Below are 24329 nucleotides of genomic sequence, written 5' to 3'. Positions count from 1 at the left end.
TTGATCCGACTTCGGCTGGTGGGTCGTCTTGTCGATCCTGACTTTTGTCTTTGAGACAGCGCAATTTGTCCACGTTGCCAGAGCGCAGCGGGCAATTAGTCGGCGAGCATTTCGACGGTTAGTGGACTGGTCTCCAAAAATAGGCGCCTCTGGTTGGATAAGATAATTTACTTTGACAGAGTCGAGGGATCCTGGCAAAGCCGCTGATAGGCGACGGACAGTCCCGATACTTTTGGCGGTCAGATGGCCAAACACCAGACGAGATGGGTATTCTCAAAGGTTTCACGGGGTCAAATCTGGTCAAATACGGCCATCATAGGTCGCTGGATTCCAAACTGGCATTTGATATCAAAATATTTTACTTGGCAACATTTTATTTCCATTTTCCAAATGAACTGGGTGGATTTCTGCCGGCGTTGGCCGACAGCCGTACCGCCTCAGAGTCAGCTGAGCGGATCCACGTGTGGGGTTAACTGCCGGAATCGGTTCGTCTAGTTTACTCACCCTAGGGAACGGCCTAAGTCATGAGGAAGTTCGCCGCCATGAAATTCCTTCCTCACCGTTGTTTGAGTGAAGCATTATAAATTGTTCCGTTCAGCTTGGCGTGGTCTGAAATTTTTTGCCCCTGCACTGATCAACAAGCAACTGTCAATATCTTTACGGTTTGTCTCGTCCAGACTCTGAATTGGTCCTGTAAACCATGGCAACTGTTAGTGCAACTGCGACGATTCGGTCGGGAGCGCAACACATTACATTATGCTCGACTACTTCACAAAGCCCCTGTCAAAATGCCCCGACCTCTTGTACACCTTGTAAAGAAGATGTAGGTTGGAGGAAGATTGTCAGAAACTTTACACCCTCGTGAGCAAAAACTTATAGTCTTTGGCCAACTAGAAATGCATCTAATGTAGCGCAGATGGTTCGCGGTCACAATGGGCACTGGAATAGTTTCTGTTCTCCTTCACAACCTGCCTTACAACGCACCATGGATCTCGCACGGCCTCGCTGTTGCCTTCTTCGTTCTCAACATTATTCTTTTTACCGTCTTCACCATAATCACGGCGTTGCGGTACGCGCTATATCCTGAGATTTGGAAAGCCATGGTCATACACCCTGCTCAGTCCATGTTCCTAGGCTGCTTCCCAATGGGGTTTGCAAGTTAGTTACGGAAGCGTCTAAATGCATGACATGATGTACTAATTTCCATCACTAGCCATCATCAACATGATGATATTCGTATGTGCACCTGCCTGGGGCCAGTGGGTGGTGTGTTGGGCATGGGCATTTTGGTGGCTCGATGCCGCTCTGTCATTGGCAACTTGCATCTCGGTGCCCTTTGTCATGTAAGTTACACCACCGTAGTCGTGACATTCGATGCTGACCAACTACGCTCCAAGGATTCATCAACACCGCCCGGGACTTCAGGCAGTCACAGCTGCAAGTCTTCTCCCAATCGTCCCCGTCGTAGTTGCGTCTTCGACCGGCGGCATCGTCGCCGACGCTCTCTCGAACCCAGATCACGCATTCACCACCCTGATTGCATCCTACGTGCTCTGGGGTATCGGGATCTGCTTCTCGGGTATGGTCCTTGCGCTGTACTTCCACCGCCTGACTATACACAGCCTCCCGCCAAAGGAGGCCATCGTCTCTGTGTTCCTTCCCATCGGGCCTTTGGGCCAGGGCGGCTTCGGAATCCAGCAGCTTGGAAAGGTTTCCCTCAAGCTTTTCCCTCAGGCGGCAGGTTTGAGAACGGCCGCTCCGGAGGCGATACACGGCGGAGAGATTCTCTACTTTGTTGGCCTCTTCCTGGCGCTCATCATGTGGGGCTTCGCTCTCGTTTGGCTGTCGTTTGCTCTCATCAGTCTTGCTACAATGCAGAAGATCCCTTTCAATATGGGCTGGTGGGGTTTCACGTTCCCGCTTGGTGTGTTGGCGACTTGTACCGGCATGCTGGCCCAGGACCTGGACAGCCCCTTTTTTAGAGTCATGACCATGGTTTGTGTCCTCCCGTCTTGCTGTCGGTCATTGTACAATTTTGCTGATTCATCTGCCAGGTCTTCTCGCTCTCTGTATGCTTCCTCTGGTTGCTTGTCGCGCTAAGAACAGTTCATCAGGCCATTTCTGGGGAAATATTCTTTGCACCGTGCCTGAAGGACATACGAGACAAGCAAGCGCAAGCAGGATCGGATCGGAGAGTCTAATTGTTTTGATGGATATGAAAGCGATGATCAGCTGCATCTCAATGTTATGTTCTGCAAGTGCCAGGTTCCGTAAATCGGACCTCGGGTGGTGTTGGTTATGAATCAAGAATCCCCCAAGCTCCCCTGTGATCTGGAGCTGTGTATATTCGTCAACAACGTGGGTACGATGGTTTGGCGGCAATCTACTTGAAGTTAAGTTATTCTAGCTAAAGTTTGAGAGGAAGCGACATGACCTCGATTTGCTCAAAGCTTCTCTTGACACCAGGCGGGCGCTTACCTTAGTCATGCCTAGGTGGTCTTCTGGTCACAAACAATGTAACCAGCCTCGAGATGCCCCTGCTGCCATTCAATGCCAATGGTCAGCAACTGGGTGCCCCAAAGACGCTAATGGCGGGGTCGATGAGGTGCAGGGCCAGGCCTAAAATTCTTTGGCGGGGCACCACCAAACACCCGGTCAGCGGCTGGGAAAGTTTAGATAATTAGGTATTGCAATTGCGCTCACACCCACTGGTCAAAAGCCAATATCGCACACCCCGCCACTGTTGTGTGCAACTTTGAAGAAAACCACAATCGTCGCGCTTTTTGCTTCTTGAAGTGACGAAATACCAGCGCATAGCTCGTCCTCGAGCACCGCGCTCCGTCGCTGCACAATGGCTTCCATCCACGAGCCCATAGGCTTCAAGTCCATACTAAACAGTGAGTTGACTCTTCTTACCGTTTCCCGCCACTCCTGTTTCTCGTTCAGCTGCTCACTCTGTATCTACGCGCAGACGTCCACGATGTGTGGCAGCAAGTTCGCATACCTGTGATTTTGTTCACAGCTTTTGGACTGCTAATTCTACGATTCTACCTCCATTCTACGGAAGAGAAGAGCGAATTGAAGGCCCTGCCCAAAGTCTACACCAGGGAGAAACCCGAGACGAAACCTGTGGAGGAAAAGAAGGATGTAAAACCGAGCCCACCGAGCCCTACTGTCGAGCCGAATGCGCCAAAGCCGAACGGACCTAAAAGGATAAAGGGTGGAATTGTCAAGCGAAACCCTTCCAGCGAGGCAAAGGGAGATGCGCCAGTCCGCAAGGTCAGGCCTCTCGTCTTTTTCTCGAGCATCACCGCAAACACGCCCAAGATCGCAAAGGAGTACGCAGAGCGCCTCGGAAATGGCCTACAGAAGATAGCTGCAGGTACCGACTGCTCATTCACTGCCCCCGAGTTGCTCGACCTTGCCGAGGTCGACTTTGATGACTATTTCATCACCCCGCCCAAGTCGGAAGAGGATCCCGCGGACCTCTTCTACCTATTCCTGCTGCCAAGCTACAACATCGACACGATCAACGACACCTTCTTGGAGCACCTCCAAGAGACTCACCACGACTTCCGAATCGATACCGCCCCGTTGTCCTCGCTACTCGGGTACTCCGTCTTTGGATTCGGCGACAGGGAGGGCTGGCCGACAGAGGAGGATGGTTTCTGTTTCCAGGCCAAGGAGGTCGACAAGTGGATGGCCAAGCTCACGGGCCGGAAGAGAGCATTCCCCGTCGGCATGGGCGACACTAAGAGGGACTACACTGAGCGGTTGTCTGAGTGGTCCGAGGGTGTCGTAGACGTTCTCGGTATGCTGGCCAAGACTGGTAGCCTGGGAGAAGGGCTGCCCGGGAGCGGCGCCCCTGAAGAAAGCGACGACGAGTCTGCGGCAGAGGACGACGACGAGCTTTTGATTGAGGATTCTGAAGTGAAGCCCGAGAAGCTCAAGAGCCGCAAAAACATTGATGACGTCGAAGACCTGGGGCGCATCATGAAGAGCTCCAATCCTGACGCAGCCATGAATGGTCCCGCAGCCAAAGCAACGGCGGCGGCGCCCATTGCCGTAGACTTCACGACATACGGCAAGACGGTCGCAAAGAAGGCGCCACTCAACGCCGCCAAGGAGATGGTGCCCCAAAACTCGCCTACGTACGCCTCGCTCACGAAGCAGGGCTACTCCATCGTCGGCTCGCACTCGGGCGTAAAGATCTGCCGTTGGACAAAGTCCGCCCTCCGCGGCCGCGGCTCCTGCTACAAGTACTCCTTCTACGGCATCAATTCCCATCAGTGCATGGAGACGACCCCCTCGCTGTCGTGCTCCAACAAGTGCGTCTTCTGCTGGCGTCACGGCACGAATCCTGTAGGAACGACGTGGCGCTGGGTCGTTGACCCGCCCGAGCTCATTTTTGACGGCGTCAAGGCGAATCACTACAAAAAGATCAAGATGCTCCGCGGCGTGCCCGGCGTCCGCGCCGAGCGGTTCGCCGAGGCCATGCGCATTCGGCACTGCGCCCTCTCCCTCGTCGGCGAGCCCATCTTCTACCCCTATATCAACGAGTTTCTCGGCATGCTCCACGCCGAGCGCATCTCCTCCTTCCTGGTCTGCAATGCGCAACACCCCGACCAACTCGCCGCCCTCAAGGCCGTGACCCAGCTGTATGTGTCCATCGACGCGTCGAACAAGGAGTCCCTCCGAAAGATCGACCGCCCCCTGCACCGAGACTTTTGGGAGCGCTTCCAGCGGTGTCTCGACATCCTCAGGGAGAAGCGCTTCAAGCACCGCACTGTCTTCCGACTGACCCTGGTCAAAGGCTTCAACGTCGACGACGAGGTCGAGGGGTATGCGCAGCTCGTAGAGAAGGGTCTGCCCTGCTTCGTCGAGATCAAGGGTGTCACCTACTGTGGCACCTCGACGGCGTCCAACGCCGGCCTAAGCATGTCCAACGTCCCTTTCTACTGGGAGGTGCAGGAGTTCGTCACGGCGCTAGAGAAGAGGCTCAACGAAAAGGGTCTCAAATACGGCATCGCCGCGGAGCACGCCCACAGCTGCTGCATCCTGCTGGCGAGCGATCGATTCTACGTCGATGGGAAGTGGCACCCGCGAATCGACTACCAGCGCTTCTTTGAACTTCTGGAGGAGCGGGGACCCGACGGAGACTGGAAGCCGGAGGATTACATGGGCGAGGCGACCCCTGAATGGGCCACCTGGGGTAATGGCGGTTTCGACCCCAGAGATGACAGAGTTGACAGGAAGGGCAGGAAAATTGAGGTCTAAAGTATTAGACACAAGTAATACCAGAAAAAAAAGAAAAACGGGCTGGCGGCATGCTCTCAGGGAACCAGGCACACGCATTATAGAATTGTGGAATATCGTGAATCTTCCTCATCCTCTTGCCTATTTGTCCCTGCCAGGATAGTCAATATACACATGGTTTTTTTCCTCTTACAAAACCTTCTATCAAAACAGCCCCAGCCGGCCAGGTATTGTACAGTAAAAAGTCGTAATTCCTCCTTTCTCTTCTCGCAAGATGCTGGGGATTACGTGTCGATGGATGGTGGATTGCAGCATCACGCCATTGGTGGAGTGACTGCAGAATTTTTGGGGGCGAGCGCGCCGGAATGTGTCCAGGTCGGGGGATGTGAGAGAGTGGAGGGGAACTCGTTATGATGGGAGCTACTACGTTCGGGCGAGGTTCTTTTAGTCCAGACCGACGGTGGGCATGCCGCCAAGGTCAGCGTTGATGCCACCCTGGTACTGGCCGATGTTGAGAGAGGAGTCGTAAGCGATCATCTCGGCGAGGACGTCAAGAACGGGCTAAATGGAGAGTGAGTCCCTGGTTCGAATGCCACGATAGCCACCATGCTTGCAAGTATGTCTCTTACCTTGGGAACAGTCTTGTCGTAGATGCCGATCAGGTCACCGGGTGTAGGGTAGACCTTGAGGCCCTTGTAGAACGCAAGCGCGGCTTCAACGGCGCGCGTGGCTATAACATCAACAAGTGTCAGCAAAAAACAAATATCGCCTTCTCCCGTCTATTTATTCTCGAGTGGAGGTTGGACTGACGGTCTGCGGAGAGGGTCTCTCCCTCGGAAACCTGTTGAAGGAAGTATGCCTCCTTCTGCTCGACATCGGTAGGGAAGCCCTCCTCCTTGGCCTCATCGACGGCCTCCTTGATGGCTTGCCTCTGGCGGACGGTCTCCTGCTGGGCCGACTCCTTCTCAACCTTGTGCTGCCGGCGCTCGTTTCGGCGCAGTTCTCTCCGGAACTCGGCCTTGTTGCGTCGCTGATAGTCGAAGAAGGCGGCGTACGCTTTGGCGACGAACGTTAGCAAACACAGCTCCTGTTACACTGGTTCCTCGATCCCATCCCAGTACTGGCAAAGAGAAAGAGTGCTATTGAGGTGCGAGGAGGTGTTGAGGCAGACTCACCAACCAAGCCGGTAACGGCGGCGGCGACTGATGCCGTCACTATCGTCGTCGAAGTCTGGGACATGTTTTTCTGGAAATTGGGGAAGAGCGGACGGGGTTTGGCTTTCGGTTTGCAGCAGTCGGAGCTGATGGTAGCGATGAGAGCTGACAAGAGAGCGCTCAGGTTCACGATGTTGCGCCTTTTGAGTTGGGGATGGCTGAATGACCGGGGGAGACACTTGGCGAGTATTCGTTGACAGAGTAAATATCGAAGGAAAGAAGCTCTATCGGCAATTGATGGAGCTTCCTCTACCAATTTTTTTAGCCTCTGCACCATGGCGGTTCCCAGGTCGCGTTCTCTTGCCAAGCACCCAAGCAGCCGCTGCAGTGGGGCTCTAAGCACAGACCAGATACAGTGATGAGATAGGTACGTACTGAGTCGACAGCTCAGCACCCACCTGGAGGCCACTGCTGCCCGCTGGGGGTTGAGGTGCCTTCCAGGTTACGTAGAGAGGACGACTCCGAGTCTATCTTAATGTCTAACAGGCAAGGGGTCTAGTCCTCTCCGTGGCCACCACAGCACGGCAGCTTCCCATTCCGCAGACGACGGTCGGTGCATGAAACAACATCGATCCGACCCAACCTGCGACTTCACCAAAGGGGCATTGTCGCCGCCCTTTGTACTCACACATAATCGAATTCAATGCGCATTCATTGCTCCTAGATAGTGTACTCCAGCACGTCACACTAATTCAAACGCCTACCATGTCGGAGGATCGGGAACGCAGCAAGATCTCACTCAGAAGCGGAAAGCGAAAGGGCCGTCCACAGATTAGTGCACCTCGCCAGATCTCAGAACCCATTCTACAAGATGTATCAGGCCCAGTACGGCCTCCCGGCTCAAGGCCGATGGCAGATGCAGGCCCTCCGCCGGTACAGCCTCGGCTTCGCCCGCCACCGCAAGCGGGGGGTGGAAAGGTGAGCATACTCCCAGCAAGGGCTAGATGGAGAGTGAATTCGGGGCATCGGAAGCTGACGAGAGAATGTGTAGACCTCGGATTTGGTAAAGCGACGATACTCTACGCGGTTTAACACCCTGCCGAACGACTTCGACGTCAATAACCCGCCGGTACCGTCTATGCCATCCCTCGACAAGTACGAGTCCCACCAGCGCAGAGCAGCACAACCTCCTCCCAACCGCGCAGGCAACTCAGCACCAGCGCCCGTCATCGATATCAAAGCACTGCGAGATCCCGGATTGGTCCCAGATCAATGTGAGTTGTGGTCACACCTAGCTCATTGAATATAATTAACCCGGTTGTAGATGTTGCGACATTGCTCAGCGAAGCGGACGAGGACCAGATCCGTGAATTCGAAGAAAACCTGCGCAGTCTAAAGGGCCGGGCCAATGCAGATTTGCAACAGAACGTCATGCAGAACCGTACCCAATTCATCAAGATTAGCAAGGAAGCCGAGAAGCTCAAGGGAGAGATGCGAGCGTTGAAGAATCTAATGACGGACCTCAAGTTGAACACAACAGCACTCCGCCAGGCCTCAAACAATGGAAATAATGAATCTTCAAGCCTCGGAGGCGAACTGTCAACAGGCTTGAGCAAAAGGGATAAGCGAAGCTCGGTTGCAGACCGGAGTGCCCTCTGGAACTCGCAGATGCAGGCATTGTACAAGAATGTCGAGGGTTCCCAAAAGTTCCTGCCCAATTCTGCTCGCCGCCATGTCATCCAGAACGCCGGAGCTTGGATTGAGCTGGACAACGCCACGTACAAGTCTCGTCGAGCGATGCAGATATTCCTACTAAGCGACCATTTGCTCATTGCATCTCGCAAGAAGAGAAAGGCTGATGTCCCGCCCCGCGAAGCTCAGGGCCCGCTGGTGAAGTTGGTCGCTGATCGTTGCTGGCCACTGCTTGATATTGAGGTCGTTGATATGGCTGGGTCAAGCGATAACTCGTCGACGAGAAACAAATTGGCAGATGCCGTCATGGTCAGAGGCGTTGGCCAGGAATCCGTCATCTACCGAACCGAAAAGCCAGAGGATACGGAGAAGAACAATTTACTTCTCAACATTCGCAAAGCAGTGGAAGAATTACGCAAAGAGCGACAGTCGGAACTGGAGGCCAATAACAAGGCCAAGGAGACGATCAACTACTTTGCGTCCCGTGACCCCGGTCTACTCCAGAAGACAGAACTTTTGGAAACATTGTCTGACATCAAGGACATGCTCATTGACGTGGACGGAAAGCAGCAAAACCTACGATGGGTTGAAAGCCAGATGGATGAACTCGACATTGACATCGCCTTACAGAGCTTTGAGCCGGCAGTTGACCGCGTTGAGAAGCTGAAGAATCTCGCTCGGGGCCTGAAGAACAACGCGGTGGCGCAGGACTTCATCAGCTTCAAGGTCGAAGAAAGATGTGCCAAGTTAGCGGGCATGATCATTCGCGAGCTCGAGACGACGCATACGGCGCCTACCAAGAACAAGCGCAACATCAGTTGGTTGGCCAGGCTTGGCTACGAAGACAGGGCTCGCGAGGCCTATCTGGTAGCCAGACACGATATCATCCAGAAGCGATCCAGGTGAGATTGGCGATCCTGCGCGTTCTTTTGAACTTGGCTGACCTCCTCTCAGACAGTGCATCTTCCAGGGTGACTTGCACTTGTACATCTGGGAGCTCTCGTTTGTTTACTTCTCCCTGATCCGCAATACCGTGAGCTGCTTTCACTCATGCTTTCCTCCGCCAATGATGAGCGCCTGCGTCAAATGGGCCAAGGAAGAGGTAGATACTTTCAACGGCATCCTGGCGCGGCAGCTCAGTGGCACAGAGCGCGGCGGCAAGGTTTGGAATGAATGCATGGAGCGCACCCATGAGCATGCAAAGATGTTGAACGAGGTGCAGCTTGATTTCCGCACACTAGTTGGACGTGATTTGGAGCAGCCGTCGGGCGTGACCAGCCCCATTGGTCTCGGGCTGTCGTAATTAGCATCCGCCGAGCGAACCGGAGCCTCTGTTACGTCTATAAGAAGCGTGACAGAGACGGCGTTGGCGAGCCTGGGGTAATGGTAAAGGTGATGGGAAATGACTGGAAGGGCTGAGGATCGCGGGTTATGTTTGTTTTACGGTCAAGCAAATGATACCGAGACAATGAAGATGATGTGACGGAAGTGCCGCGGCCACCGGCATGTGCACAGGTATTTTGGGCCACTTGAGGCTGGCTTGGCCCCTGGCCTGTTTACTTGCGACGGCGTTTGTTACCTAATTAAGGAAATGGGTAATTACAAGACAAATGACATATGTCGAAATCCGAAGATGAGAATATGAGAGAGCAGCCAATTTGACAAAGGCAGCCATATCAATCTGAGTTTCGTGAGATCGATTACATGATGCTTAATATATTCATGGGTGGCTCAAAAATCAAGGTGCTTTTCCTGCTTAGGCGCTACCTAGGTACCTACCCTCATGCCGGGGCCCGGGGTTGATGCATCAAATGGGTGCCCTCGAAGATGACGAGGCGTACTAACGTTAGTGAACTGTATCGGATTAAGCGAGTCTAACCCAGCAGCTGTCACCCAATGGGAGGCATTTGTCCACTGCCTCATGGTTTGGGTGTGTATCTTGCCTACCTAAGCCCAGGAAAGTCCCATGTGGTGGTGTATCTCCCATCCCCTCCTGCCCCGGTCTGCTACCTAGTCTTGCTGCAACCAGCACCACGCTCGACGCACCTGCACCTGCACCCAGTACTAGGTAGAGCACCACCTGTCACATCGCAAAAATCCCCAGTGCCCAACGTCAACGTCTTCCCGCCCTCATCACAGCATCCAGAGAACATAATCCCTTCCAACCCCACCCTGCGCGAACGCTTCTCACGCTGTGTCTCCCTCCCTCGCGCAAAATACTCGATCTCGTCCTCCTGATCTGGCCTCGGACGAAGCTCTGACCGCCCTTGACGATTCGCCGCCAGCCCCACGCTAGGATTGAGGTGCTGTGCCAAACTGAATACCGCGACAGGTGCTGAAAACAACGTCATCCTTTACCCAAATCGACGACCACGACGACGCTGTCCCTTTTGCTCCTCACGCCCTTGCCTTGTGCGACCGGGCCATCTATCAAAATACCAAGCATTTCAATCGATTAGACGAATTTCAGCATGGATACGAACATGGAGGACGTCGGCCGTGTCCCTGCCGATCTGCCGTCCACCCAGAACCTGGAGCCCACCACGATCCCTACTCTAGATGGCTGGATCGAGAGCCTCATGAGCTGCAAGCAGCTCGTCGAGGCCGATGTCCAGAGACTCTGCGAGAAGGTCAGTCTTCTGTCGCCAGCAAAGTTGACAGTCGCGATGCGCGTTTCCCACTCGCTGTCGTCATAGCTGCGGTTCGCCATTTGGTCCCCCCTCATCTCGAACAACCCCTCTCGCGTGACCCCTGGGGACGCCTCGCTAACATCCATCACCAGGCGCGGGAAGTCTTGCAGGACGAATCCAACGTGCAGCCAGTCGTATGTGCCCCCGATCGCAGGGCAAGCGGTTCCAGCTGACTCCCCTCGTTCAGAAATGCCCGGTGACAGTGTGCGGTGATATCCACGGCCAATTTCACGATCTCATGGAGTTGTTCAAGATTGGCGGCCCCAACCCCGACACCAACTACCTATTCATGGGTATGTTGACCATGTTATCTGCTCACATCCTCTTGGGTAGACGCTTACCCTGTTAGGTGACTACGTCGACCGTGGCTACTATTCCGTCGAGACCGTGACTCTCCTCGTCGCCCTAAAGATTCGATACCCCCAGCGCATCACCATCCTTCGTGGCAATCACGAGTCTCGCCAAATCACCCAAGTGTACGGCTTCTACGACGAATGTCTCAGAAAATACGGCAACGCCAATGTCTGGAAGTACTTCACCGATCTCTTCGATTACCTCCCCCTTACCGCCCTCATCGACAACCAGATCTTCTGTTTGCACGGTGGTCTGTCCCCCAGCATCGATACCCTGGACAATATTAGGGCTCTCGACAGAATCCAGGAAGTTCCCCACGAAGGCCCGATGTGCGACCTTCTTTGGTCCGACCCGGATGACCGCTGCGGCTGGGGGATATCACCCCGTGGTGCCGGTTATACGTTCGGTCAGGACATCTCCGAGGCTTTCAACCATAATAACGGCCTGACGCTTATTGCGCGTGCCCATCAGCTTGTGATGGAGGGCTACAACTGGTCTCAAGACAGGAATGTCGTTACGATCTTCTCTGGTGAGCTAAGCTCCTTAACGTGGTGGAGTGGGCAATCACGGCTAACCAAGGCAGCACCCAACTATTGTTACAGATGCGGTAACCAAGCGGCGATCATGGAAATCGACGAACATCTCAAGTACACTTTGTAAGTGCCCGCTTCTCACCACCATCTTATTGAAGTTGGTAAACTAATCATGCGCAGCCTGCAATTTGATCCTTGCCCGAGAGCTGGCGAGCCGATGGTCTCGAGACGCACACCCGACTACTTCCTCTGATCCATCCATCCGATACCCTTATCGTCCATGATCCAGATTGATCTGGATGCCATCCATGGACGGAATTCGAAGACATGGGGGCGTGCATGCTCAACTTGCATTGGTGTTTTGGGGGCGTCTAATCTTGTAAGATTACAACAAAAGCCAAGAGAACCAATGTACTCCCAAGAAAGAGAGATCCTGCGTTGAGCAACATGATATAGAGCGAGAGAGAAACAGAATGGCCCAGGACGCTCGATTGTTAGCGCGAGAGTTCCTTAGCATTAAGGTTCCTGGTGTATCCTGGACGCTTTCCTCTGTCATCTCGTTAGATACTCATCATAGACCGCCGGCAACAAAGAAGGTGTTGATGTTAATGACAAGCTGATGTTCCAATTTCCATTTTCCACGCTGACTTGATTCTCGTTCGTTGCGACAAAGTCGCGGACTAAATGCCTCGGAGGTGAGCTTCCGAGCTACTCTCAAGCACATGATAAATGATCGCGTTGCGCCTGTAGGCCCGTATCCAGAACCCCCAAAATATGCATCGTCATCATCATACATTATCTTTCCTGATTCGTGTGTCGGGCGTAACGTTGCGTCTTGACGTTCAGTATTTTGACCTCCTACGCCGTCTACGCCGACGTTCATGACTTCGTCTCCTCTCCTCGCTCGTTTTCCTCCTCGTCGGTCGACCCCTTATTTTCTTGTCGTACACCACGCGCTCACGGAAGACCTCTCTCGTTCTGCCACCCGCGCCTATACCTACGTTGATCTCGTTGCTAATCTCCTCGGACCGACTGCTTCCCGACGAGCGCGTCCCGCTGAAGTAACCGCTTCGGGTCTCTCCGGATCCCGTCAGGTAGCTGCTCCGGGTGTAGTCGGTAGCCAGGTAGCCGCTAGGCGTGAAGTACTCGGTGCGAGAAGAGGCTCGTCTGCGCGTAGTGGTTCGTTTGGAGAAGGCGACGACGCCGTGGCCACCGCTTCTGCCGCCTCCGAATCTCTCACGCACGGTGAGGGTGCTGACGCGTTTGTAGGCGTGCTGGCCCTTGGCGTAGTGGCCCGGCTTGCGGGCGCCATCGGGGACGTGGAAGCGGAGGTCGAAGCGCATGAGAGCGTAGAGGAAGATGACGACGAGCTCGAGGTCGTAGTTGAAGATGTAGTAGCAGGCCTTGTGGTGCCACCAGCCGGGGAAGAGGACGGGGCGCACGGCGTAGTTGACACCGCAGCGATAGGCGGCGCCAATGGTCATGAGGGTTGCGGCGGTGAGGACGAGGATGATCTTCGTCGTTAGGGAGCCATATCCGAAGGGCTCGGGGCGGCGGAGGCCCGGGTAGAAGGCGGCAAACAGGAGGATGGGGATGGGAAGGAAGGCGATAATGGTGAGGGTCGTGGAGGTGAAGAGCTGGACCCTGCGACAGTCGTAGAGGCTCACGGGATCGAGGGTGTAGAAGCTAACGACGAGGGCGGTGATGGCGGAGACGAGGCAGACGAAGATGAGGAAGTAGCAGAACAGGAAGAAGATGTTGACGGCGGGCAGCCAGCCGAGGTTCGGGTGGAGGCCGCGGAGGAGGCGGTGGGTGAAGAGGAGATTGAGGATGAAGAGGAGGACGACGCCGGCAGCAGCGAAGACGGATGCCGCGATGTTGAGCGAGACGTTCCAGGGCTGGGTGGCCCAGGCGATGCGGAGGGAGAGGGCGATGATGCGGATGAGGCAGAAGCTGACGAGGACGGCCGAGGGGAGGAACTTGTGACCGCGGCCCATGTTGCGGACGAATATTGCCCCATTGAGAAGGGCGCCCGCAAAGAAGAAGATGATGAGGATGATGCAGATTGGGACATCTACCCTCACGTCTGGGATAAGCCCCAGGGCGGCCACTTGTGGGGGGTAAGGAGGTCCATAGAGAGGCAGCTGATGGCGGAAGGGGTTCACGATGTTAGCTATGAGGTTTCTCTTGCAATGTGGAAGAAGGGGAGATAGGGGGTTAACGAACCGGGACCCCAATGGGCACAATTGCCGCCATTCTAACCAGGCCTTCGATAGTGTAGCTATTCACAAGCCTGAAGCTGCTGGCAAGCCAAGCAGTACTTGCAACACAGCTACAACCGGGGAGGAGGCTGAACGAGCTGGAGAGTGGGACGCTTGGCAGCCAGTGCTCATGCTCATGCTAGGGGGAGGGTCTCAAGCAACGTAAAAGCCAACCCCGAAGGAAGTATTCCTTCATTGCGTAGGATAGTTCTTGGAAGAGACCGGGGTTGGCAATTCTTATCATCGTGTGCCGCTGAGAAATGTTCGTCTGAGCTTCGATGCGTTCTTGCCTAGCGTCGGCGAAGGGTGCGTTGGTCTCTGGATCTACTCGGCACGGACTTGGGAGAGGGAGGGCGGACGAGGCGAGGCAAATGCAGATGCGGGTTTCAGCCTGTGGCAAGAGCTGAGAGCTGAGGGAGAGGCGAGGGTCGGATTGGCTCTTACTGCTGAGTTTGTGCGGCTTTTGCGGTGTTCTCGAAGAAAAGGCGAGGGCGATGAGTGGTGGCAGTTCGTCTCATAGATAGAATGGCGTTCGAAAGAAACAAGATGACAGCATATTGCCTCTTGAACGCATACTCTCCTCGTCTATACCAAACGATCTCTTCCACAAATTTCACTTCCTGTAGCTCAGATATGTCTGAAGACGGAGGATAGGCCCGAGAAGCGAACAGCGAGCCTGGGAAGCAGAGCTTTACCTCCCGAGAGAATGGCATCTACACCATGCTTGCGGCGTCACACGGCACGCGGCACGCAAGATCTCTGCAGACTCGGATCCTCGAGGACGGAGAAAGAGCACGCGCAAGTCGCAAACTTGCGAGACGCCTCAGCCCCAGTCGAACTACTGCAAGTCTGTAGGTGCTGGCTGCCCCCATCTCATCGCCGGCAACTGGAGATCGGGGAAGACAAAGGGGCATGTCATTGCACAGTAAGCCTGCGGTGCAGAAACATGTTTCCCATCGGTCCTTGCCGGTCACCTGGGACAGTCGACGTCGGTGGTCCGCATCCCTCTTGGACGTGCGCCGCCGTTAGTTCGCAGCGAGCGATGTCGATGGCTGGGGAGCCACGCTCACGGACCTTGGAGGCAAAGAACCATTCTGACCAGGCTTCGACTTCTGTAGTAGAGAGTTATCGGGAATGACGGCTCATGAATTACGCTTCATGATCTGCGTTGAATCCAGAGATTCTGGGCAATGGATTGCTTGGGAATTGGACAAAGGTAAGCCTGGCGGTTGAGGCTTATGTTGTGATTCGTGTATATCCACCTTGTAAATGGCATAGCTTCTGATAAACCACATCTCATCATCCTTTCGAAGAAGGAATGTAACATAGTTTGGCTTCTTGGTGTTTTTAGTTGTCGCCAAGGTGTGTTCCGAGTTCCGTCTATGCGCATCCAAGCAACGAAATGAAGCCTCTCACGAGGGCATCGATGGTAAACGTCCCTATGGCTTGTTAGAAGGCTTGTTAGAAGGCCAGGTGACGATACATGAAGAGCATTTGTTTGAAAGCCGTCGAAACTCACATATACCCTAACATTATTATTTTCACCACGTCGAGTCAATGAATTAGGCGCTGAAGCATTTTTGTCCAAGGCTCTCGTTGTTGAGCGTCCCGAGTCCAGTCATGCACAGCTGATCCCCAAACTTCGATGAAGCGTAAAATCGGTCAATTTCGTTTTCTAACCTAACACGCAATAATGGACCGGGGCTTCCCATTTAGGGGGTTTTCTGGAAAGGTTGGTATCTTAGGAGAGAATTCGAACCGCTGCTGGTACTGGTTCTGAGTTTGAACCCAAACACGACTGTTGGGCTTGAGAATATTGCTTGAGAACACGGCCAGTATTGGCATACTGCTCGTATCAAGCCAGACATGTAAAAGACAAACAGTAACGCTATGGAAACGTCTTAACGGATAACGAGGGGCCTTTAGCAGACGTTCCGTTTGGAGAATGCAAAGCGACGTCGAGAATCTCCTGATAGTATCGCACTAATCGCAAAACAGCTGTTACCTTACTTAGAACGTGTCGACACATACCGGCATTGCGTAAAAATCGCGTTGCTGTACTGCACACCGACATTCGAACGAGAAGCATGTTAACGCAATGTCGTTGACAACTTGAACATTCGAACCTTGGATCGTCCAGGAATTCTTGGCCGATTCGAGAGCGATGCCAAAGCTTGCTAGGATCAGAAGCCAATCAAGCGAAGCATGAGAACAATATCTCCCTAGTGATGAATCCGAGGTAGTATCATGCGGGTATTTGACTCGCATGAAGTTGTCACGATCTAGCGGCAACTGTGTGTGGATGCCTGTTTGATTCCGTGCCAGCCGCATTGTGTCCGCCAATGTGACACCACCGTTTCGCCGCACAAAGAGCAATAACGGCTAGGCTGCAGTCCTCGAAGAAGACTTCCAGTGCTTGTCGTTTCTCAAACACTTCCCCACGAGTAGTTGCCGACGGCCGCCGTTTCTCAACTCTCAGCGGCGGGGCGTTTTACTTCCAATTGTTCTTTCTTTGACCAGGCAGTGAGGGTTGTACGGTGTACCGAGTACTTGACAGATACTCAGTCGCCCGAGTGCCTTCGTATGCTGTAGCGTAGTGAGCAACGGTCTCAAGTTAGAAATCCTCTTTGTTGATCTTTGTTGAGTACGTTCATATTTGGGTACTTCGACAATGCATGCCACGGATTTCAAGAAGAAAAACCTAGTGGCTGCTAGCTCTCGACGACACCACCGACGCAAAGCCAATGGTAGGGCGTTCCAGCCTCAGATTCAGCGGCAACATGCACGCTCGGATGCTTCTACCTACCACGACGTGCAAGGTAATCCATATTTGCATGACGCCAGCGTCTCAAGACAAGAAAGAGCGGTCCGAACTGAGGCAAATATCTGGAGTTATCGCGGCCGATTGAACTACGACCCAGCCAAATACACGAATGCTGAGGGAAAAAGACGAGGAGATTCCCACGTACACCCAAGGCTGCCGTTTTCGACAGCCGCGAGACGTTCGCATTGAAGATAGACTTTCTGCATACTTATCCAAAATCAGGATTCAGCCTCGGATCCGAGCTGTTCCATGGCCGGCTGAGGTGAGATGCGTCAGGCGATTGGCAGTGAAAATGGGTCCATGGGACGAGGATTTGGAGATCCCAAAGCTCGACGATTTGCGATGCTTCTCGCTCATTCAACGCCAATTCTATTTTTGTCTGATGATTATCGCACGTGCTTGAATTCAGGGTTGAATGAGCTCTCCATGACAGCGGGAGCGGCTGGCCGCGTGGTGAGCAAACCACCGAAACATTGGTCCACAATTGCCCGCATCACCTGCCGGTGCGTCTTGATGATGAGCGGCATTGTCGTTGGACTTGGGTTTTGAACATTTCGCTCCGCCGAGGTACTCACACACAGAATACATAGTTCCTGACTTGTGACTTCTTGAGATATGATGGAGCTTGTCCGGAGGCGAGCTGTCATTGGGCACATCGTCCGAACGGCGCGGTCATCCTTGATTCCCTGTGAATAATCCGACGAAGTGGCTAGGCCTTGTCCGTGCCACGCAGGGTAAAGCCAGCGCTGGGGCCATCTTTCATTTCGCAAACGCTGTTGTCGCCAGTAGCACAGTAGCCGACGTGGCTTCTGGGTCAGGGAGCGTGGGGATTGCGCTGCCCTTCCTCCACTCTGTTCGCAATCCCTGTTGCAATCCTGAAGCATGGTGAACCTCACCAATCAGAGCATGGTGCTGCTGGGTTTGAGACACGCGTGAAGTCGTAGTAATTTCGCCTATTGCTCCGCTCTGTCAACCGCCTTGGCTGCCCCTCGAGTCTATTCGGCACTTTGTGGATGTTTGATGTTTCTTCACTGAATGAGTATCATGTTTATGCTCCTTGAGCTTCTGGGCGTATTTTTTCAGGCCGACGATGATGGAACACGGCCGTTTGACAGCTCGCGTCATCGTCTTGTTGGAAGTTGGATGCACCTCTGCGCCTCCTCCTGTCTCTCACAAGCCCACTCACAAGGGCCAAGTACCCCGTGTTGCGTATCCATATATAACACAATTTCAGCATCTCTTAATTGCTGGCACACATTTTTGAGATAAACGTCGAAATCTCAGGGTCGATGATTAAACCTGTGGAAGTTGGATGCCATAATTGCAGTCTGGGATCAGTCTGATACGCCAGCAGCTGCGCTACTGCAGTGTGACTCTGCGGACACATGTACCTGCACAAGCCTGATGGTGAGAAAGCCACACTGAAGGCCAGTTGCCATGCACAAGTTGCTGTCCACTTCTCAATTGATCGTTCTTTGGTGGACCGTCTTGTGAACCGTGTTCAGGCGGGGAGGGTCTCGGTCGTACCCCAGAAAATGCAGCAATATCACAACGGATGGATGAGAGGAAACGACTTGGACGGCGTGTACTGGCTGTAATGTCTCTCGAAGAGGTTGAGGAAGTGGGTGTCTAGGACGTGGTGGATTGAAACACGAGATGATAGCCGTGAGACAGTCTGCTAACAAGTGTGTATCGGCATATGGTATCTCGAGACATGGCTCTCCCTTGCCAAAGCTGCCAAGAGTGTTTGCAGTTGATGAGTTTCTTCATTCTTGTTGTTGACGTGCGGAGTGATTTGGCATAACCTCCTCCTACAGCCATCATCCAAGAGAGGATGGCAGTGGGCGACACGAACGAGCCATCCATCGTGATAAAGCTTCGACAAGGAAGACGGTGTACTCTGATCAACAACGACGTGTTTATTTTGCTGACCCCGCCATGGCCGCACTGACCTGGCAAGCCCGGGGGGAGAGGGATGGTCCCTCCATAATAGAAGCCTTTCAGCCCATATTCCCAGTCTTCATCTCCATGCTTGGTGTTTGTTTTTGTTGCCCACTTTGTCAGTACACTGGCGTCGTGACGCCATGGATACAACGCGGACGTGAGCAGCGGGGGCCGAAAATAGAACGGATGGTTGGGTGACTCGGAAGAAGAGAGCGAACTAGAGAAAATGAAAACGAGCGCGGAAGAAACGGTAGCTGATCAACGGCCTTCCCGTCTCTCAAGATGTAGGATCTACCGGTGTCGTGGCGCTTAGAATCCAAGTGCTCGGGACGGGACATTAGGAAAAGCCCCGAGCAGATGATAAAACAAAGCTGACAGCCCTGAGGTTAATAAGTCGTCGAACCGAACCATGGGCCTGGTCTACGACGTCCTTGAAAGGGGGAAGCTTCTGCTAGTGACCATCACTGTGATGAAGGGGTTTATTGTGGTTTATGCAAATGGGATAAGGTATCAACGGAGGGGACGGATGAGAATGGGGAGGAAACGGAGTAGAAACCGACGATAAGAGAGGATTGGACCTGGGGAAGCATCAAGGAGTGAATCGGAAAAGTGTTGGCAGTTTGATTCATGGCCGACGAGGGGAGACCCTGAGACCCCCTGCCAGCTCGTAGTGGCTGCCAGCCTACCCTGCTCCACCAATTTTGAATGATCAAGGCGCCTTGCCTGTTTCTGACAATTCCGGTGGCTGTTGCTTCTCGTGAAAGCAGGGGTAGCTGGTACGTTGCCAGGCACGGGGGGGGGGGGGTTCCCAGTACGTACCTTTTGTTCCTACCGTCAACTTTCTTTACCTTCTCGGTTATCCGTACAGGTAGTTAGTTTCCCAGCGGTTGCCCACGCAGACGTGGATCGGACTGGAGTAGCCTCTCCGGTAGCGCAGCCACTCATAGCGTCCACAGCTGACGGGTTCTCTGGTAGTCGCCCATTCTCATTGGAGAGAAAGTCGCGCGGCGCCACGGATGGCTTTCTAGCTAGGTAGTAGCAGGTCACTGGCCGTGAGGTGGGCAACTTTTTTTTTGGGCGACCTTAGCACAATCAGTGGTGCGCTCTTTCCTTTTCTCGGGCTTCCCAAGAACCCAAAGAAGGCAGGGCCCCAACCTCCTTGCAGTGCACCCATGTCCCATGTCCATAATATGCCCCAGTCCGCGTCCAGAAAGAACTTCCATCCTTACCAGAGAAGACTGGAAAGTCCACACCTCACCTCCAAACCTCTCACTAAAGTAGTTGCACCTTCCCGCGGCGTGCCGTCGCCTTTCAGGCCTGGTTCGTGGTCCACTGTCCAGGTCCCGGCCCAGGGTGAACCTGAGGGAAGGAACCATGGGAAGGTACCTTCCACCGCACTCTGATAATCGGCTGTGCCCAAGTGCCCATGTCCCTTGCGCTGCTCGCTGCTCACTCACTGCCTCCCAATTTTTTTCCCTTTTCTCCTCAGGGTCCCTGACTCTTGTCTCCCCTTCCCTTTCCCTCCCGCGCGTGAATCTGTGTGTTTGTGTGGTTGCGAGCTTCGTCCCGCCCCAAAACAACACCATCGTCTTTCCCTTCTTCTCTCGCCTCGACGAGCCGGACCGTGACACGTCGAATTTCCTGACCAACTTGGATATTAACTGCATCCTCCTAATTGTATTCCTACCCGAATTTCGCCAATTTGTCTTTGTTCGCCTTCACTTACTTACCCTCGTTCAGCCTCTTATCTCACGCTGCCTACCGACATAGCTTGCAGTTCTCCGAATACCTAGTTCTAAACATCCGGTCAAACTGCCGTCATCCTCCTTCCTGCGACGAAACCACATCCGGCTTCCATGTCAAAACGTTAATCGCGACCCAATTACCCGGGCATCCAACAACCTCTGACCTTCCTCGGTCCCCGCCTGACGCTCTTTCCTCAATTGACAACAGTTGATCAACTCTCTTTCGCCTGGTTTGGCTTCCCGACGACAATAATCGCTCCGTAAACACGACTCGGTCTCCCTACAACCCAACTGAATGCTCGCGCGAATTCTTTTTGGTTACGACTATTACTCGTCAAGCATCTCTCAGAGTCACAAGCACTCTTTACTTTAGCTGCCAAACATCCGCGACAATCTCCCGTCCGGGCTGCCAAGAAAACCCTACGGGACGACGATCTGTGAGATATTGGGAAGATAGTCATGAACTGCATCCTTCTCTGATCAACAACTTCTCCCCAAGCCTTCCAAGTTGGCGACCACCATTCAAGCGACGGCAATCTCAACCACCGGCAAAGGAAAGCCTACGGGCAGAGATCGAGTGATGGGTCAAACAGTGAGAGCAGCACTCTTGTCAGTGCTGTCCTCGGCAGTGGTCTCGGCGCAGTCAAACTGTGTCTCTCTACAGGGATCGACGACATGTTCTGCTTTTCAGTCAGCATCCGTTTCGACAACAGGCTTTGTGGCGGGGATTTTGTATGTTGATGTGCCATCACCGCCCGTCGTAATTTCACACTGACCATCCTCGATAGCCCCTTCCTTCAGTATGTGTCCAACAGGGAAACATTTGATCAGCAGATGGCATCTTATCTTCAGACAACCTACGTGCGGGAGAAGTGAGCTCATCTCGTCAATTTCTCAAGTGCTTTTTGCTCATGCCTCACCAGATACCAAACATTACTTGGCTGTAGCAATGTCAATCTCACCAACCCGGACGAGCTATATGCACGTTTCACAGCCACAGTTGTCTGCAACTCAATTGTCCAAAACTCGGTAGACGCATGCAACCTGACAGCATCCAACTCACGACCAGTGTGCGCCGACACTTGTGTAGGTGACTCGTTGAACTGTGCTTCCAGCGGCTGCTAACGTGACCCATAGGCCGAATTCGCACAGAGCGAGGCGCTGCTCACCTCAGACAGCAGTCTCTGTGGTAACCCTGGCAGTAATCTCATGAATCAAATCCGAGCAGACTTCACCAACTGCGCTCTGCCTGCCGGCTCTCTATCATCATCCAATTGCATCCAAGGCATCGCGAACGAAAAGGAGAACTGCGGATACGGCAACAGCACCGTGGGATTGTGCTCCTATTGCGCATCTGGTGGTATTAACTCTACTGACACGTGCTGCTACAACTCGAACATCGACCAGCGATGCGCCGGAGTCACTCTACCCTCCATTTTTCCTACTATGACCTTCGCACCCCCAACGGCGACGGCGACCCCGACACCCTCGAGCACGGCAGCCGCAGCCAAAGGGTTATCTGGCGGTGCCATCGCCGGTATTGTAATCGGCAGCGTGATCGGTGCCCTGTTGCTTGCCGGGCTCATATTCGCATGTATCTTGCTCGCAAAGAGAAGAAGACGTGGAAGCCAAAAGGGCAGTGTATTCAACCAACCGTCACCCTCTAGGCAAGGACCGTCTACGGTTAAGATAGCACCGGCCCAGACCACGAGTGGATACGAAGTCTTGCCCGGTGGCCGAATCGCCCGGATGTCAGCTTTGGAGAGCGCATCAGACCCGGCTCCTGTTCCGCCGAGTCGCAACAGCGGGCCCCTCATGGCCGCCGCCGCTGGAGGAGCAGCAGGATACATGACGGGCAGGAGGCCCAGAGGTGATGACCCGTCCTCATCCGAATTTGGAGACAGTCCCGAGTCCGAATCCAGGGCCGGCGTGCTGCGACCCCCTCCCACTAACATCAGGAGGACTGGTTCTCTGTCCAGTAGCTCAGTTCTTGCGGATCCTCAATCGCCAACGAGTGCCGGAATGTCGTCTCCACAAGGTATGGCCAGCCAACAGTCGGAGCAGCTGCCTTTTTTCAAGGATTACTACTCTCAAGACGACATCCACCCTGGTGATAGAGTCGCTACCCTCTGGGCCTACCAACCCCGCGCACCCGATGAGTTTACGCTCGAGCGAGGTGACATGCTCAAGATTGTGGGAATATGGGATGACGGCTGGGCGACGGGCATTCTGATGGATGAACGTGCCGATGAATGGGAAGCTCGACGACAAGCTCAACGGGACAGCGGTGTTTCTAACACCTCCGGCCGCCACCAAGACAACTCGCCGCCTGTCAGCGGCGAGATCAAAGCATTCCCCCTCGTTTGCGTCTGCTTGCCAGAACACTGGAGGAAAACCATCGAGGGAGATGTCTCGACCGAAGGGTCCAGCGCTCACCAAGGACACTCATCCTTTTCATGAAATGCAAAATCAGCTTACTGAGTTTTGCCCACACCCAAACGAAAATAGCTGTCTTTCCAGCATGGGCTACGGCGTTGACACATCGAACTAGTATTGACTTCGGCATCACAGAGGTCAAAATTCCCTTTCGGCGACATTGACCAGCGACTCCTAATGAGACGTGCTTAACGTTTCCACCAGCCGCCGTTTACTTGACTCCCTTGGTTTTCTGCATATAGACACGAAATAACCACATTTCTGCGACGACCCGCCTAATGTCATCAATCCTAGACGAACGAACGAAACTTTCTTCTTCAACGCGGCATCGCTTCGAATCATGATGACCCCTCGGAGGCTTGTGAGACCAACTCCAGCATACGATGCGAGTTGCTCTGACGAGATGAAGATACGCGATCTTAATTTTTATGATGACCACGCACGCAATGCGCCCTCCCCTTTCATTTCGAACAATCGAGTTATATACCCATGGTGCGGTGACGAGGTACTGATGTTTGGGGAGTAGTAAGGGGTCGCGGAGGGCCTATGCGACAAACCTAATGGTAGACTTTTGGGCAGAAGAGCTGAGCCTTCCTTCGGCTGCGGAGACGTCCGTTTTGTGGTCCTTGGTGCCATCTGGTCGTCCCGCTGGCAAGTCAATAATCGTTGATTGACTGGAGAAAGGCGAGGACGACAACGAAGCTGGAATGGGTGACTCTGAGGAGGTGAATTAGATTTCGTCTTAATCGTCGGCCGTGGCGGCGCGAAACCTATCCTCCTACACTTGGCATGACGATATTACTTTGGCTCCCTCCTGTAACTTACTGGGTAGCCGCTCAATTTACTTAGCTCAAATACCAAAGAGAGTTCTCTCACACCGATGATGCATCTCGCTGTAGCTTACGATTGTGAGGCAGATGTGACAATGTGGTATTTGTGCCGCTCATGCTACCCTCAGTAGTTTCATCCGCATCGGGAGCTGAAACTCTTGGGGTCACGCGGGCACAAGCAGCTTCTTTCAGCTTGTGCTCCGTCGGGAGAGTCCCTGAATCAAGAGCAATAACATCGCGAAATAAGCTGGGCAAGAAATACTTACACGACGAAAGGGGTTGCGCAATCGGAATCTGGCGGTGAGGCTGGGGCTGGAAAGATAGCTTGGGGGTTATGAGACTCGAAGACGTAGGCCTTGACACTGCTGGCATGGGGATCGTAGGCATGGCGAAGCTCTTCAGATGAACTTTATCTACCAAGTCATCCACTTTTGATGGAGAGACTTGACTCTCTCTTTCCCCCTCTGCCTGGCTTCGAACTGCGCAGTTTGGAGGGTAATGAAGGAAAAGCAAATTATTTGGAGGGAAGACCCTGGGTTTTAAGGGGGTTATGTGTTTGGGCTTGATGGTCGAGCAAGCAGCTTGTCGTTGTTTGAAAGGGTTCCGCTTA

At 53.6% G+C, this 24329-nt stretch overlaps 8 protein-coding genes across 8 annotated transcripts; 6 read left to right on the top strand and 2 right to left on the bottom strand.

The window, feature by feature from the left end:
• Positions 1–932: 932 nt before the first annotated feature.
• On the top strand, positions 933–2201 carry CORC01_02457 (uncharacterized protein; the record flags this gene model as incomplete). The annotated part of the gene is made up of 4 exons (XM_022614107.1): positions 933–1158; positions 1214–1343; positions 1398–1995; positions 2055–2201. 4 exons carry the CDS (start codon positions 933–935, stop codon positions 2199–2201), a joined length of 1101 nt encoding a protein of 366 aa, XP_022479319.1.
• A 650-nt stretch (positions 2202–2851) lies between these two features.
• On the top strand, positions 2852–5277 carry CORC01_02456 (wyosine base formation; the record flags this gene model as incomplete). The annotated part of the gene is made up of 2 exons (XM_022614106.1): positions 2852–2897; positions 2972–5277. The coding sequence occupies 2 exons, from the start codon at positions 2852–2854 to the stop codon at positions 5275–5277; spliced, it is 2352 nt and encodes a 783-aa protein (XP_022479318.1).
• Positions 5278–5700: 423 nt separating this feature from the next.
• CORC01_02455 (MAS20 protein import receptor) lies at positions 5701–6495 on the bottom strand (the record flags this gene model as incomplete). Its single annotated transcript, XM_022614105.1, has 4 exons — positions 5701–5817; positions 5886–5986; positions 6067–6312; positions 6432–6495. The coding sequence occupies 4 exons, from the start codon at positions 6493–6495 to the stop codon at positions 5701–5703; spliced, it is 528 nt and encodes a 175-aa protein (XP_022479317.1).
• A 680-nt stretch (positions 6496–7175) lies between these two features.
• On the top strand, positions 7176–9405 carry CORC01_02454 (uncharacterized protein; the record flags this gene model as incomplete). The annotated part of the gene is made up of 4 exons (XM_022614104.1): positions 7176–7388; positions 7462–7684; positions 7735–9004; positions 9057–9405. 4 exons carry the CDS (start codon positions 7176–7178, stop codon positions 9403–9405), a joined length of 2055 nt encoding a protein of 684 aa, XP_022479316.1.
• Positions 9406–10573: 1168 nt separating this feature from the next.
• CORC01_02453 (serine/threonine-protein phosphatase PP2A catalytic subunit) lies at positions 10574–11932 on the top strand (the record flags this gene model as incomplete). Its single annotated transcript, XM_022614103.1, has 5 exons — positions 10574–10732; positions 10885–10926; positions 10980–11085; positions 11142–11802; positions 11860–11932. The coding sequence occupies 5 exons, from the start codon at positions 10574–10576 to the stop codon at positions 11930–11932; spliced, it is 1041 nt and encodes a 346-aa protein (XP_022479315.1).
• A 589-nt stretch (positions 11933–12521) lies between these two features.
• On the bottom strand, positions 12522–13935 carry CORC01_02452 (uncharacterized protein; the record flags this gene model as incomplete). Its single annotated transcript, XM_022614102.1, has 2 exons — positions 12522–13823; positions 13906–13935. The coding sequence occupies 2 exons, from the start codon at positions 13933–13935 to the stop codon at positions 12522–12524; spliced, it is 1332 nt and encodes a 443-aa protein (XP_022479314.1).
• A 3171-nt stretch (positions 13936–17106) lies between these two features.
• CORC01_02451 (uncharacterized protein) lies at positions 17107–17313 on the top strand (the record flags this gene model as incomplete). Its single annotated transcript, XM_022614101.1, has 1 exon — positions 17107–17313. The coding sequence occupies one exon, from the start codon at positions 17107–17109 to the stop codon at positions 17311–17313; it is 207 nt and encodes a 68-aa protein (XP_022479313.1).
• A 3720-nt stretch (positions 17314–21033) lies between these two features.
• CORC01_02450 (SH3 domain-containing protein) lies at positions 21034–22913 on the top strand (the record flags this gene model as incomplete). The annotated part of the gene is made up of 4 exons (XM_022614100.1): positions 21034–21062; positions 21242–21325; positions 21377–21539; positions 21591–22913. The coding sequence occupies 4 exons, from the start codon at positions 21034–21036 to the stop codon at positions 22911–22913; spliced, it is 1599 nt and encodes a 532-aa protein (XP_022479312.1).
• Positions 22914–24329: the final 1416 nt, after the last annotated feature.

This window comes from Colletotrichum orchidophilum (assembly GCF_001831195.1).
Source record: "Colletotrichum orchidophilum strain IMI 309357 chromosome Unknown Scaffold_14.1, whole genome shotgun sequence".
Lineage (NCBI taxonomy): Eukaryota > Fungi > Ascomycota > Sordariomycetes > Glomerellales > Glomerellaceae > Colletotrichum > Colletotrichum orchidophilum.
Note: the sequence above shows the minus strand (reverse complement) of the source record. Positions and strands in the feature narration are given on the sequence as shown.